At 41.8% G+C, this 14,060-nt stretch overlaps 2 protein-coding genes and 1 long non-coding RNA gene across 4 annotated transcripts; 2 read left to right on the forward strand and 1 right to left on the reverse strand.

Moving 5' to 3' along the window:
- Window positions 1–612: 612 nt before the first annotated feature.
- LOC137452833 (hypoxanthine-guanine phosphoribosyltransferase-like) lies at window positions 613–8,706 on the forward strand. 2 transcript variants are annotated; one of them, XM_068161614.1, is made up of 9 exons: window positions 613–763; window positions 2,229–2,335; window positions 3,289–3,472; window positions 4,295–4,354; window positions 4,892–4,909; window positions 5,139–5,221; window positions 6,057–6,103; window positions 6,769–6,845; window positions 7,618–8,706. In XM_068161614.1, exons 1-9 carry the CDS (start codon window positions 746–748, stop codon window positions 7,663–7,665), a joined length of 642 nt encoding a protein of 213 aa, XP_068017715.1. In that variant the 5' UTR covers window positions 613–745; the 3' UTR covers window positions 7,666–8,706. The 2 variants fall into 2 exon arrangements, with proteins under 2 accessions (XP_068017715.1, XP_068017714.1); XM_068161613.1 differs by lacking the exon at window positions 7,618–8,706 and having other exon boundaries at window positions 6,769–7,608.
- Window positions 5,115–7,290, reverse strand: LOC137452834 (uncharacterized). The gene is made up of 2 exons (XR_010990177.1): window positions 7,012–7,290; window positions 5,115–5,830 (listed from the first exon to the last, which is right to left on the reverse strand). It is a non-coding gene; the product is annotated as an uncharacterized lncRNA (long non-coding RNA).
- An 839-nt stretch (window positions 8,707–9,545) lies between the features above and the next one.
- NUDT7 (nudix hydrolase 7) lies at window positions 9,546–13,647 on the forward strand. Its single transcript, XM_068161612.1, has 4 exons — window positions 9,546–9,634; window positions 9,983–10,136; window positions 11,140–11,298; window positions 12,491–13,647. Exons 1-4 carry the CDS (start codon window positions 9,600–9,602, stop codon window positions 12,872–12,874), a joined length of 732 nt encoding a protein of 243 aa, XP_068017713.1. The 5' UTR covers window positions 9,546–9,599; the 3' UTR covers window positions 12,875–13,647.
- The last annotated feature ends 413 nt before the right edge of the window (window positions 13,648–14,060 follow it).

The raw sequence follows: 14,060 nt of genomic DNA on the forward strand, positions 1-14,060 counted from the left end.
AGCTCATTTTGTAGTAGGATTAATTTTTAGAAATCTTTCATGTTAATCCCAGATAATAGTGCAGTTTGGTGCAGTTTGGTACACTAAAATAATCAGATTACAGTGAATGTCAGCACAAACTGATTTTAAATGATGTGAAGCATGTTACTGGAACTACCAGTCCTATCAGTCTCTTGTTTCATGAAAGGATGACCAGAAGAATGTCAAACAGGTCTGACCATGTTTCAACAGCTGCAGACCTCTGCTTCAAGCTATCTTTAAAACACAGCTTTGCTTATTCAGATTTTTGGCACCAAGTCAGCACAGGAATTTTGAAAAAGAAGGGATGTCAAATACTGTGTAAGAAGCTGGTGTAGAAGTTTACCTGTTACGTACACATCACTGAACTATCATCTGCTACAACCAAATACCTGATTTGTGTTCTCAGTTAAAAACCTACCCAGTCCTTCTCACTAATTTGATTGATGATTTTCCTTTTTGCATCTCCCTCGTTTCTGATGCCTTTACTCTGATTGGTTGCAGCAGGGCTCATGACTATCTTATTTCTGGTTAATCTGATTAAGTAAGAACCTGGGATTGTGATGTCAATGCATTAGCAAAAGCAAATAATGCTTCCTGTAGGAAGGATGGCAATTTTGACCTTTTAGAAGCAGGTCATGATCTGACTGCAAGATGAAAATAGAGCAAGACAAACTGCAGTAGTAACACCAACTCATTCTATGACAGCATAGTGCAAAGTCAGAGTATGGCTTGTGGACTGCAGGTAAGAAAGCTTTGGGCACTTCTGTTTGGTTATTTGCTTATTTGACTGAAAGGAGTACCAGGTGTAGGGAAGAGGCTAGCTTCAGCAAAAATAGCAGGACATCAGCAATGCTGACTAATGAAAGGCCTTGTTTCTTGTATTCACTCAGAAGAAAAACTGTCTTTCATAATACTGGAATCTTAGATTTTTTTTTTTTAGGAACTTCTGACATTATTTATTTGACTTTAATATGCCTACATTCAAATTATTTCCTTCTGTGCTGATGAAAAATTTAGTAATTTTTTATTACATAAAATTGCCTTTAGTGAATTCAATTGGGTTTTCCCCTTAACATCAGAAACCTACATCAGTAAATGCACAACAGATGAAACTGAATCTAAATTAAACAACTAATTCCTCAGTTTATAAGCTTATGATTTAAAAATGTAATGATTTTGTGTGATAGTTTTAGTAGATTGCTCTATTATAATGGGATACTGCTGTATTATTTAGCATGTGCCATAACACAATTGCTTTTATGAGCCTGTAAGGTACATGTAGCATGTTGCTATGGTGATGTAGTGCTCAAAATGATGCAATTCTTAAGGTTCTCATCATGAACCTTTCAGCAGACCTTAAAAAATGTTTCACACATAGCAACAAACAAGACATTAATGTTAGCATTGTAAGCACTAAATAGTCTCAATGAGCATAGTTATTAACCAAATAAAAGGCACTAAACTGCACTGCTGGAGTATCTATAAGCAGTAATCACTATGCACGCCTCCATGCTACAAGATAAGCTTTATTCAATAGTTACATTAAAATGGACAACTCATCCCTTACTTGAGCTGAAACAGTTGTGATGCCTCTGACCAAATGCAGCTGGAAGCTAAATTCATTTGCTACAAGGCTGAACTTTAACTAGCTGTGTACTGAGACATCAGCTAATGGTTGGTATGTACTTAGCTCTGCCTGAAGTTTAGCTGCGCATTTACACTTCTGAGACACTGTTTTCCCTCTTACACAAGTGAGCCCAGCAGCCCAGTCACCTGCTGACTAGAGAGCAAGCTGTCATCCCAGTCTACTTCCCTTAAATATTTTTATTTTCTTTTTTTTTTTTCCCCTTTTTTTGGCACAAGCAAGCTGTTGTGCTCTGCAGAAGGGGAAATGGAGGGGCTTTGTTGTTGTTCAAGAGCTTTTGTAGGAGTTGATGATGGCTGAGAATTCCTCTTACAATGACTGAGGCAAAGTATTTTCTATCCATTCACATCTCAGGAAAAACACACTAGCTTCTGAATTATCAGATTGTGAATTGTTCTATCAGAATGCTCAAAAATTCTCAGGTACATTTTCATTTTGACACATTATTGGGATAACTGGGTGGGGAGTCTTTCTCCACATTATCAGCAACTGGAAGGCTGTGTTTTTTTTCTCCTGTACAGCTCTGTTTTTATTCTTAGAGCTATTTCTCTTTCATTTGCAGATAAGAGATGAAGAAAGTGGCTATAACAAAAATCTCTTTTGCATTCCTAAGCATTATGAAGAAGATTTAGAAAGAGTCTTTATTCCTCATGGACTCATCCTGGACAGGTACACGGGTAAACCACAAAGAATAGTGATAGCGATGCCAATGATTCATTTCTTTCCAAATGAAAAGGCTGAGGCTCTACCTGCCATAGCCCATGAGAAACATGGAGACTCTGCAGCTATAAATCTCATGTTCTGGAATTCAGTGCAAGTGGATTTATATGGAGAGGATTCCTCTACAATCCCAGTGAAGGTTCCATCATATCTCGAATATCTTTACACTCTCCTATTCTACATTATTTTGACATATGGATTAAATTAACAGTATGTTAAGTAGAGTAGAGTAGAGTAGAATAGACCAGGTTGGAAGAGACCTTCAAGATCATCGCGTCCAACCTATCAACCAATCCAACCCACCTAAACAACTAACCCATGGCACCAAGCACCCCATCAAGTCTCCTCCTGAACACCTCCAATGATAGTGACTCCACAACCTCCCCGGGAGCCCATTCCAATGGGCAATCACTCTCTCTGTGTAAAACTTCCTCCTAACATCCAGCCTAAACCTCCCCTGATGCAGCCTGAGACTGTGTCCTCTTGTTCTGGTGCTGGCTGCCTGGGAGAAGGGACCGACCTCTGCCTGTTTACAACCTCCCTTCAGGTAGTTGTAGAGAGTAATAAGGTCACCCCTGAGTCTCCTCCTCTCCAGGCTAAGCAACCTCAGCTCCCTCAGCCTCTCCTCATAGGGCTTGTGTTCCAAACCCCTCACCAACTTCATTGCCCTTCTGGACACGCTCCAGCAAGTCAACCTCCTTCCTAAACTGTGTGGTAGGCATGATCCTGTGAACTGTAAATATGCAACCAACTTTCCATTTTTATAGTGGTCACAATTTGCCAGAGTTGTAAAAACCCAACAGCAAGATTGGAATTGTAACTTGGACACTGCTTAATATAAGGACAAACAAATATGATATACAAAAGTCTTTACAATAGATGTTTTTTTCTTTAACTTCCAGGACAGAACGTTTGGCTAGAGATATCATGCAAGATATGGGAAGCCATCACATTGTTGCACTCTGTGTCCTTAAAGGAGGCTATAAATTCTTTGCTGATTTGCTGGACCACATAAAAGCACTGAATCAAAACGGTGATAAATCTGTTCCTGTTACTGTGGATTTTGTTAAAGTAAAAAGCTACTGTGTAAGCAACTTCCTTCTCTTTGGCAAATTGACTCTGCCATAGCCCAGCATTCTGAACTCTGGTAGTTTATATGAAAACTCCTCAAAATTTGCATTTATGCATATACCCTATTCAAAGCAACTCAATTTATTACATACTGAAAAGCAACAGATTTACAGACCTGCCCAAACACCCACAGGGATATGGCATATTCAGGGGAAGGAGCACTTAACATGACAAAACCAGGGTCAGGTCTCCAGCATCGTCCCTCACTCAACTTTCCATGCAGGTTCTGCTCTGTTGTTACGATGGCACGCTTTGGTGGGAGGGAGTATGGCTAGGAGCTTAGTATCAAAGACTTGCTTCCTATAGATAATAGTGGAGTGACTTGTTTTGACAATCTGTGCACTGCAGAACAGATATCTTCTGCCTGAAGCACTCACAGCTGGCCTGAGCCAGCTACTGCAAAGCGGTGACTTATGCTCTTCTTTTCTGGTTTATGTTCTCCCCTCTTTGAAGCCCACAGCCCTGTACACGGATCAAAATTTACCCCATGCAAAATACAACCACTTGTAATATTCTGTAATTTTTTTTTCATGGAATCTAAAATCTGTGGTAACTATTCCCTGAATATGGATAGATTCTAGTTCCATGCAAACATCTGTGCACACTGATACTTCAGTCCTCTTGCTCTCAGCTGCTTAATTTTACTGAAGGTGTTCTGTGTAAAGTTGCAAGTGTCATTTGACAGGCAAAAAGCAAGAACAGTACACTGTTTGTGCACACATAAGATGACACTTTAGAGCACTTTATGTGATTTCCCTCCCATCTTTCTCCTTCCAGAATGATTCACCTACAGAAAAAATCAGCATTGTTGAGGAACTGTCTACACTAAAAGGGAAGGTATGAATGGGCATCTTCAGCTTTTAAGGGTGAAGAGCAGTTCTTGTGCACCTTCCAGGAAGTCTCCCCCTTTATTAAAGTTATAATACCACATATTTACAGCCACTTAACACCAGCTTAAAATACCGTGCTTTGAAACAATGAGTAATTCCCACTCCCCTCAGTGAAAACTTAATTAAACCAGGACCAAATGCTTCCAGAGATCCTATTCCACGTTTTATTCTGTAGCTCCCAGAAATGAACCATCTCAAACTGGATTCATCCAGTATGAATCTAAAATGCCATTACTATTCACAGAATTATATAACACTGACATGGGTGGCTTCTTCCCAATATTTTATTCTTCCATAAAATACTACAGAGAGTCTCTTCAGAAGGCAGTAAAACAACCTAAGTAGCTAGTGACAAGCTCCTTTGGAAATCAATTGCAACTTGTAACTGAAGTCTGTAGTGTAAACTTTGCCTGGCTGTGTAATTCAATAAATGCTGCCATGTAAATATTTTCTTTTCTTTCTCTCCCTACATGACCTTTTCCAGAATGTGCTAGTAGTAGAGGTAAGTAAAGACTGGAGTGTGTGTCTGTGAGGGAATGTCATGGGCTTTTTTCTCCTCATTTTGCAAGTCAATATCTATTGCACACAAACCAACAATTAATTATGTTACTGTGCTGCCTGGGTTCCTGACTATTGTTTATATTTTAAATGAATCCTCTGGCAGTCTGTTTTTTCTTTCAGGCTCAGAGGATCTCTTTCTTTTCTGGTTTCTTTTTCTTAATCTCTTTCAGGACATTATTGAGACTGGTAGAACAATGAAAGCACTACTTTCAAAACTAAAAGAAAAGGAACCAAAGATGGTAAAAGTTGTGAGGTATAACAACATGGTCACTTACTAATGAACTGTAATGAGAAGGTAGAGCAAAATCATTTAGGTGAACAATGTATGGTGATGGAAGTTTGGTTTGGGAGAAGAGGAAGTAAAACCAGGAAGCAATCCTGATCGAGTTAGTGAAAAACTAAGTCTTCATTAAACTGGGAAATTTACACATGCACTACCACCTTGTTAAAATTAGTAAAGAAGGTTTCCTGGCTCTCTTTGCATAGCCCATGAAGTCTGATAGATTCCCTGTTTCTCACCTCCTTACTGTTTGAAGGAAATTCAGCCCTTTCCATAGGTTTCCTAACACAACACCTCCACAGTTATCTCTCAGTACTAGAATAACAACACCCAGAACTTTTAATATCCTCAGTCATACAGGTTTTCAGAATCTAGGAGTTTGTCAGCACTTGTGAGATGACTTCAAGTGGCACTCTTGATCTCTACAAGGAATTTTTTGGGAATATCCCTGTCTCTGCCAAGTAACCATGATGCTTTGAAAAAACACTTTCTGGTTACATACCAGTTATGCTCCTCCTAGTGACTGTCCAGGAGGTTCTGCATTTCTTCAGAAGTGCACAGGAAAAGCAAGAGTGGATATACCTGTGTGGAAGAAATCACACTGATACTGTGCAGCTTGTCCTCTTCTCTCTCCCTGCTGGAATCTTTACAACCTGCTTGAACTTTCTTACCAGCCTGTGCTGATACAGTGCTACATGAAAATGTAATGGTTTGGGATACAGAACTGAAGGGAACTAGATGTAGGGAAGAGGTGGGGAGAAGTGGAGGATACTTCAAGAAACATAACCTTCTCTGCTCTGCCTTACAGCCTGCTCGTCAAAAGGACAAGTCAAAGTCCAAGTTACAAACCAGACTGTAAGTACTTGTAGCTCTCTGGTTGTCCAAAATAGAGTCTCACAATTTCACTTCCCATGGTAAACTCGACAACTGGCATCTAAGCTTCAGGAAGGCCAAGAGAAATGGGTACAAAACAGATAAAAACTTGGAAACGAACAAACAGCTATCCCATGCTGAAACCTCATGACCACCACCTTCTTTTCCTCCTCTGGTTGGTCAGAGTGCAGGTGTGACTATTTGTTACCAGAAATAGAATCATGCCATAACCTTGTATTGTTTGGCTTTGACCCTAAAAGGCACTTGTTTTGACTCTGGCTTAAACTTGCCGTTGTTCTCAAACTGGAAATCCCTACTGAGTTGCAGTAAATCTGTCCTTTACACAAGTAAAATCCTTATCTCCTTCTCCCAAGACTAATTTGGAAGTAGATTTTAGGTAATTATTTTGCTCTTAAAGGACATTCTTTCACCATTTTAATTGTATTTCCTAACTGGTGAGGATGATATAGATTTTAATGTTTCCCATCATTTACAGCTCCAATGCTTAAAGAAGCATGCTAACATACCTTGGAAAGCAAGATGTATTTGTTTATGTATTAAATAGCTGTAGCATGTGTTGAATACAAACTGTACTTAAAAGCTATTTACACCAAGCCAAGTTTAAAAAGAACTGCATTTTGTTACAGATATAGGCTTTGAAATTCCAGATAAATTTGTGGTTGGCTATGCTCTGGATTATAATGAATACTTCAGAGACCTAAATGTAAGTACCTCGACTGCTACTACAGGTAACCAGTACCAGGAGTTTTTCAACAATTAACAAAACATCCAATCTGACTAAAAATTCCCTTAAAAGGACAAAAACATTATTAAAAATGTGCCAAGCTGATAATCCAGTGTAAATGCCTAAGAATTTGTTTATGCCTTGCCTTTGGTATGAATCTAGTCCACCATATTCAGAATCCTCCAGGATGGTTGGCAGCACACAATGTGCCAGCTCCATCTGAAAAGAAAGGAATTTGTAATTTGGTTTAATTTGATGTTTGTCTTCATGAAATTCTGTGTTGCCCTTTTCTAGTCACCTCTTTAAGAAAGCTGTGTGGAGTTTTTTCCTACACTGTATAACATGTCCATCAAGACATTCATTAGTCTCCTTAGACTTGGAAAGAGCACAACTGACAGAAAGAGCTGATCTAGTTTTCCAAAGTACTTTCTTACATCTGATTAAAAAGACTTCCAAGGGACAAATTTTCCATGTAATAAAACAAACCAGGGCATTTAAAGACATATAATGAGTCTATGTTATTGCAAAGCACTACGAAGAAGGATACAGTCATTGAACAAACCTGACCTCTTCAGAATATACAAATCTTTAAGTTAGGGATGAGCTTGGAAGCAGTATTAACCTCTCAATTTTCCTGCAAGCAGCAGACTTGCCACTAAATTTGCAGTTTAGTGCCTGAAAATGATTCTTGCATTTTCTTTAAAGATTGACCAAAGCTGTAATTTTGAAACACTTTTTTTTTTTCTTTTAGCACATCTGCATTCTGAAAGAAAATGCTAAAGCAAAATATAGGATCTGATAACATCAGTCTTCTGGAACAATAGTTCAGTGGCATGTACAGCTGTGTGGATGTAATTTACTAATTATGCACTTTTCAGTGAAGAGTGGTAACATTTTCCAAAGACACTATCCTACTTTTTTTTTTTGCTATAATGATCATGTAAAATAGCTTAAGGATGAATGAGTTGTGCTCAGGTTTTACTGAAATCCAAATAGAACATTGGCCACCAAATGGCCAACCCTGAAAGGTTGGACTAGGTGATTCTTGAGGTCCCTTCCAACTTGGTATTCTATGAATGTACCAATCTATATCCTGATGGCATTACAGAGGACAGTCAGGGCAAGTACATGCCTACCTAAGTATGTCTGGGGTTCAATTTACTATATGAAGTAACACACTATGTATATTGTATATGAACTGCACTTATTTTTACATGTGAGTTTGTGTGTGTAAATACATGTAGAGCCTGGAGGAGACTCAGGGGTGACCTTATCACTCTCTACAACTACCTGAAGGGAGGTTGTAGACAGGCTGATGATGGTCTCTTCTCCCAGGCACCCAGTACCAGAACAAGAGGACACAGTCTCAAGCTGTGCCAGGGGAGGTTTAGGCTGGATGTTAGGAAGAAGTTCTATACAGAGAGAGTGATTGCGCTATGGAATGGGCTGCCGGGGAGGTGGTGGAGTCACCGTCATTGAAGGTGTTCAGAAGGAGACTTGCTGGGGTGCTTGGTGCCATGGGTTAGCTGTTTGGGTGGGTTGGATTGGTTGATGGGTTGGACACGATGATCTTGAGGGTCTCTTCCAACCTGGTTTGGTTTATTCTAATAAAGGTTTATTCTAATAAAAATGTACTTTTTGTTACAGATAAGCATGTTTAAGTACTCGAGGTTAATTAACTGTACATACCCCATGGAAAATACATTTGGTCCTTTAGCTTAATGCAATGAAAAATAAACATTAACATAACTACACTGAGGTTAGTTCTCACACATTCTAGTAACACGGGGTGTTGTACCTTGTTTTCCAAGGGATCATAGGTTGACTGTACCACTGTGGGATTACTTGAAAAGCAGGTAACTGATATTAAGTCTGGGTAATAAACCATTCCAGCAGGAAATTTCTTCCACTAATTTTGTGTCCCTAATGAGAGCTGGAAGCTTAATTTTCCTGGCCAGAAACTGCACAAACTTGAAGCAGTTCTTTACACCTCATTATTTTTCTTACCTGTACTAAATGACTAAAACAAGCTGATATTTCCCCTTCCTCCCTCCCACTGTGAATTAAGAATTCCGGTAGAGGCATCAATGTTCCAGAGGGTCTATCGTCGTCCTTTTGCTTCTAAAAGTCCTGTGCTACAGCTGACCAGGCTCTGTGCAAGTGCTTTCCAGAGCTCCCTGAGAGATGGAGGCTGCGCTCTGTGTGGGATTTCCCCTTGAAGTGGGCAGGAGGTTTGCCAGCGCCTGTGTGAACAGACCCTTACCTAAGGCAAGGGCACGGCTCGCGCCGGGGCCCAGCGCCACCACACGCTGCCGCCGTCCTCGCCCCCCGAGAGCGGCCCAGACGCCACTCGGGAGAGGACGATGCCATGCCGCTCGGCGGATTTCTGCGTTTCCCACCTGGAGTGAGAACTGCTGGCAGCTAAGGCCGCCCTTCTCCAGGTGGATGTGGCCCGGGGCCGCTGCCGTCGGGGCCGCTGCCGTCGGGGCCGCTGCCGTCAGGGCTGCTGCCGTCGGGGCTGCGAAATACCCTGCCCACAGCCACACGCAGGCGACGCCACAGCGCCTGCCACAGCGCCCCGCGAGGCCAGCCCGGCAGCGGGAACGCCGCGCGCTGCCGCCGTCACGCGGCCTACCCGCAGCCCGTCAGAAGGCGGAGCACGGCCGCCTCGCCTCTTGATTGGAAGGACGGCGGCGAAGGGGAAGGTCCACTCTGGGGTCGGGGGTGTCAAAGATGGCTGCTGCGGAGCGGGAGGACGAGTTGGAAAGGTATCGGTCGTCCCTGGCCCTTCATCCGCTGCCCGCGGTGCTACTCGACCCGCAGCAGCATCTGCAGCTCGCGATGTCCCCGGCAGCTGCGGGAGAGCCCAGAAGGAGGAAGACAAAGAGGAGAGATCTTCCTGGGCTTACAGCGCCCCCTGGCTGTGAGGGGCGGGCGGCCGCCAGGCCCGTGCCGGCCCAAAGCAGGCTCCGGGGGCGAGCGGAGCGGCGGCTGCTGGGTCACTGTGGCTGTCCCATGTCCATGTGGTTCAGCTCTCTGTGAAAACACCTCCCTCGTCCGCGGCGTGCCGGTGTGCAGGCTGGGGGTGTCACGGGCTCGTTTCTCTTTGCTTCTAGTAAGAGACTAAAGGAGACAGCCAGGCTTCGCCTGCGGGAATTGGATGTTGGAGACAGGTTCTCCCACTTGCCGCTGCGCAAAGCCTCTGTGCTCCTGCCGCTCCTGGTCAGGGCGGGGAAGCTGCACTTGCTGCTCACCGTCAGGTCGATGCAGGTAGGTAAACCGGGGCCTGCCGCAGCGCAGAGCCGAGCTCTGAGCACGCAAGGGCGAAAGCAGCGGTGAGGTCCGGTTCAGAGAAGTGCTTAGCATGTGTTCAGCGCAGGTCCCAGCCTCGCCGCACGTTCCGGGGCCTGATTCTCAATCTGCAGTCCCAGCAGCCGGCCTAAAGTCACAAGCAGACATTATCATGCAGCCATGAGTCTCGTATTTAAATGCCAAAAAGAAAAAAAAGGCAGATATCCAGAAAACTGTGACAGTAAAAGACGAGTTCCAGGTCAGAAATGGAAGTATTGATCGTTTGCTGTCACTTCAGTAAAACAGCTGACAGTGCAGTGCAGCTTTTATTAATGTGACTTTTCAGTCTACATATCATACTGCTCCTCTGTCCCTCTTGGGTAGGAAAGGCAAACACCCAAGCACCTGCAGAACTTCTCTGCCAGTATTTCGTTTTCTTTCACAACTCTTGCTTTCCATTTCCACCCCTGCCTTCTCCCAATAGGCTACCTGTGTTCACAAGTTAGCTACTTCTTGTTTTCAAGTGTTTGGGGTCTTCCTTAGAAGTTTTAAGACTCTAGTAATTACAGTTACGTAGCTGATTAAACTGACTGTGAAAGGGCTTTTTACTGCTCTTTGATATAGGAGCCTATTAAAGTTACTTAAGTGTATTTTAGAAGTTCTTGCTCTTTGAGTATTTCAATCTCTTCAGCATTTTAGAAGCATTAAGGCAGACTGCATACTATGAGCTGCAGAAGTGATGTGTGTGTTTCTGATAGTGAAGGTTTATGGATTATTTGGGTATATGCCCAATTTCTTGTGTAGCTCTTTAGAAGACACATTTCTTCTGTTCTGCAGAAGCCTCTTAGCACTATTTCCAGCTTCTGTGCCTGGAAGGATAGATCAAACACAGACATTCTGCAGTATGAACAAGTGTCTGTGTGGATCCAAGAGGAAACGCTAAACTTGTTATATTTAACAGTAGTACTTCTTTAAATTGTAGCTGAGAAGATCGCCAGGGGAAGTGTGTTTTCCAGGAGGTAAAAGTGATGCAGCAGATAAAGATGAAATTGATACTGCTCTCCGAGAAGCTCAAGAAGAAGTGGGACTTGACCCAGAGAAGGTACAAGTCATCTGCAGGCTTGTGCCTGGAATTGATAAAGTAAGCAATAAACTTATCAGCATATTGTTAGAAAATAAGGTTGTGTTATTTTCTTCTGTAATGTTGATAATGATCTTTCCAAACCTGTACCTAACCCCTGTTTTGTAAAGCATACAGCCTGGGCCGCAATCAGAGCGAAGGGAAGAGATTCTTGGGCTGTATTTGCTATTTGTGAGACCACATTTGGTGCACCATGTCCACTTACAGACATACTGGAGTTCCAGAAAGACAGTGGTAAAGTGGCAAGAGCTGAAAAGAGAGATACCAACTGAGTAAGAGAGTGGGAGGACATGGGTTTTGAGGAGAGGCTGGGAGAAGTGGATTTGCTCAGCTTGAAGAAGGCTCTATGTGAAAAAGATCTGTTTAGTTTTTCAGTGTTTTGCAGCATAATTCCTCGCTCAGTAGAGAAAATTGTGTGGGTTTGCACCACAAAACCTCTACTTTGTCTTCTCTGTACGTGCATTCCAAGTGATTCTGACTGGGATGGAGTCTCTCCAGACTTCCAGCACACAGGACAAACATTGGGATTTGCTGTTACTGCTTTCTGTTAAGCAGTGCCGCTTGCTTGGTGCAAATAGATCCAGCCACATATCCTAAAGAATTTTTCTTGTCCTCTTTATGCAACCTATTTCAGTAGATTTTGCTTCCCTATGGAAGAGGGGGTTATAGCTAAAATAAAAATGGTCTTAGAGGAGCAGTTCTGAAAAGTGTACATTTTCTATAGCTAACTATACTTCTAATCATATTCCTGTATCTATAGAAGAATATTTCAGTGTCCTAGGAGATGAGATGCTGCCATATGACAAAGCATAGGTGACTTGGAAAATGTAAATTAAAAGTCAGAACTTGACAAAATAAACACAGCAGACTTGGGAGAGAGCGTGCATGGTTTTGATCTCTGTAGCAAACTGACAAGCCCTTCTAACTGCTATATGATTGTACAGGATGAGCAGAATATAGAAAAAACACATTTAGCAAATAAAAAACCCAAAATCTATTAAAATGTATTTAAAATCAAATATAAATTTAGAAGGATTCAATTGCATTACAGTTAAGAATATTTCATAGGTGTCTTGTACTCAGTGTGTAACATCTGATAGGGTTTTAAAATAAAGAACATGCTTTTGCATGTTACAAACTCAGTGTTTGGTTGGGTTTCTTTTAGTTTTGCCTTTCTGTCTTTTCTTTCCAGATGAATCACTTGGTAACACCAGTTGTAGGATTTATAGAGGATACGTTCCAGGCCACGCCTAATCCCGATGAAGTGAGCGATGTGTTTGTCGTGCCCCTGGAGTACTTCATCAAGCCCTTAAATTACAAGACCTTGCCTTATAAAACCTTATCTGGTTCCTTAAGTTGGATGCATTGCTTTATGTATGATGACCAGGAGCATAAAAAGTCATTCACAATATGGGGACTCACTGCACACTTTGCTGTGTTTCTTGCTCTTGTAATTTTTGGAAAGAGACCTACCTTTGCAGTTGATTATGATCTTGACAACTTAATTTCATCTGCTGAGAAGAACTTCATGAATTTATATGCATCCTTATCTGAAAGAAAGAAGAGTAATCTATGACAACCTGGTGTGGCAATAAATTTATATTGAAGGAGGAAACAGCTTTTTGTGTCTTCCCTTTGATCCTATCATTTGTTTGGTTTTTACACTTGAATTTCTTCTGAAATTGGAACTCACTAAAATTTGTTTTTAAATAGTATTTTTAAGTTGAGCAGCTCTACCTAGAGTCATAGAAATTCTAATCTGTTTGCCAAAAGCACGAGGTACTTCTGATGGACTTTATAATAGATAGTTTTGGAAGGGCTGTTGCAGTTTCTGGCTTTGTTCTATGCGATCTAAGACACTCTGTGATTTACCTTCCATATAATGACATAATACTATCTCATCCAATGTTTGTGTTTGAATTAGAATATGAACTCTTTGGGGGGGTCTGTCACTGTGTGGCATACTAGATACAGATGTCAGCATACATATGGTCTTGGTGGCTGTCTTGAAGCACTGTAGAAATGTACAATAGAAGCATAAAAGGTGGCAGGTGCTCTCACAATCATGTTTTGTTTTGATTGGGCTTGGGGAGGGCAGAGGGAGATTTAATGGGTTTTGTTACTCTTGCTCAGTTTAACATTTCTCACAAGGGTCTCTTGTAGGCTGTGAGCCCAGTACACAAGCAACAGCACTGAACTTTGCTCCTCAGTATCCAGTTGGCATTGCTCACTCAGCAAGCAGAGGAAGTCATCTTGAGGACAGGAAAGTGGAGTATTAATCAGGGCTAAAATAGAGCGATTGCTAGGAACTGTGGTTGAGCAGAAGTCAGACTTGAACTTTTATTTTACAATGTTTTTCAGACTTTTGCATTTTACCATCATCCTCAAATTTGATGACTGTGTTTCCTGTTTCATTTACAACTTGGAGCATGCACACTCCGAAGAGGCCTCCGCAGAATCCCATTTGGTAATTTGGCCATCAAGTACTGCGTGTGGATTTCTAACCAGCTATGTAACACACTACTTCCAGTTTCCTACAAACCAGCACTTCTTGGGCTGCACACATGAAGAACGTGAGGCAGAGCTTTATCTAAAACCTGATTTACTGTTCTCCCTGTACACCAAGGTTAGTTCCTGCCCCACGGGGGAAATAAACACATTTGTCAAAAATGGGTCACAGGAAAAGACAATGGCTGCTACATATCTCCTTGGCAATTAAAAGTACTTAGGTAAAGGGTTTGTAACAGAGTTGGAACAATTTG

This window comes from Melanerpes formicivorus, unplaced genomic scaffold (genome assembly GCF_026170545.1).
Source record: "Melanerpes formicivorus ecotype bairdi unplaced genomic scaffold, bMelFor1.0.p_v2 SCAF_59, whole genome shotgun sequence".
Lineage (NCBI taxonomy): Eukaryota > Metazoa > Chordata > Aves > Piciformes > Picidae > Melanerpes > Melanerpes formicivorus.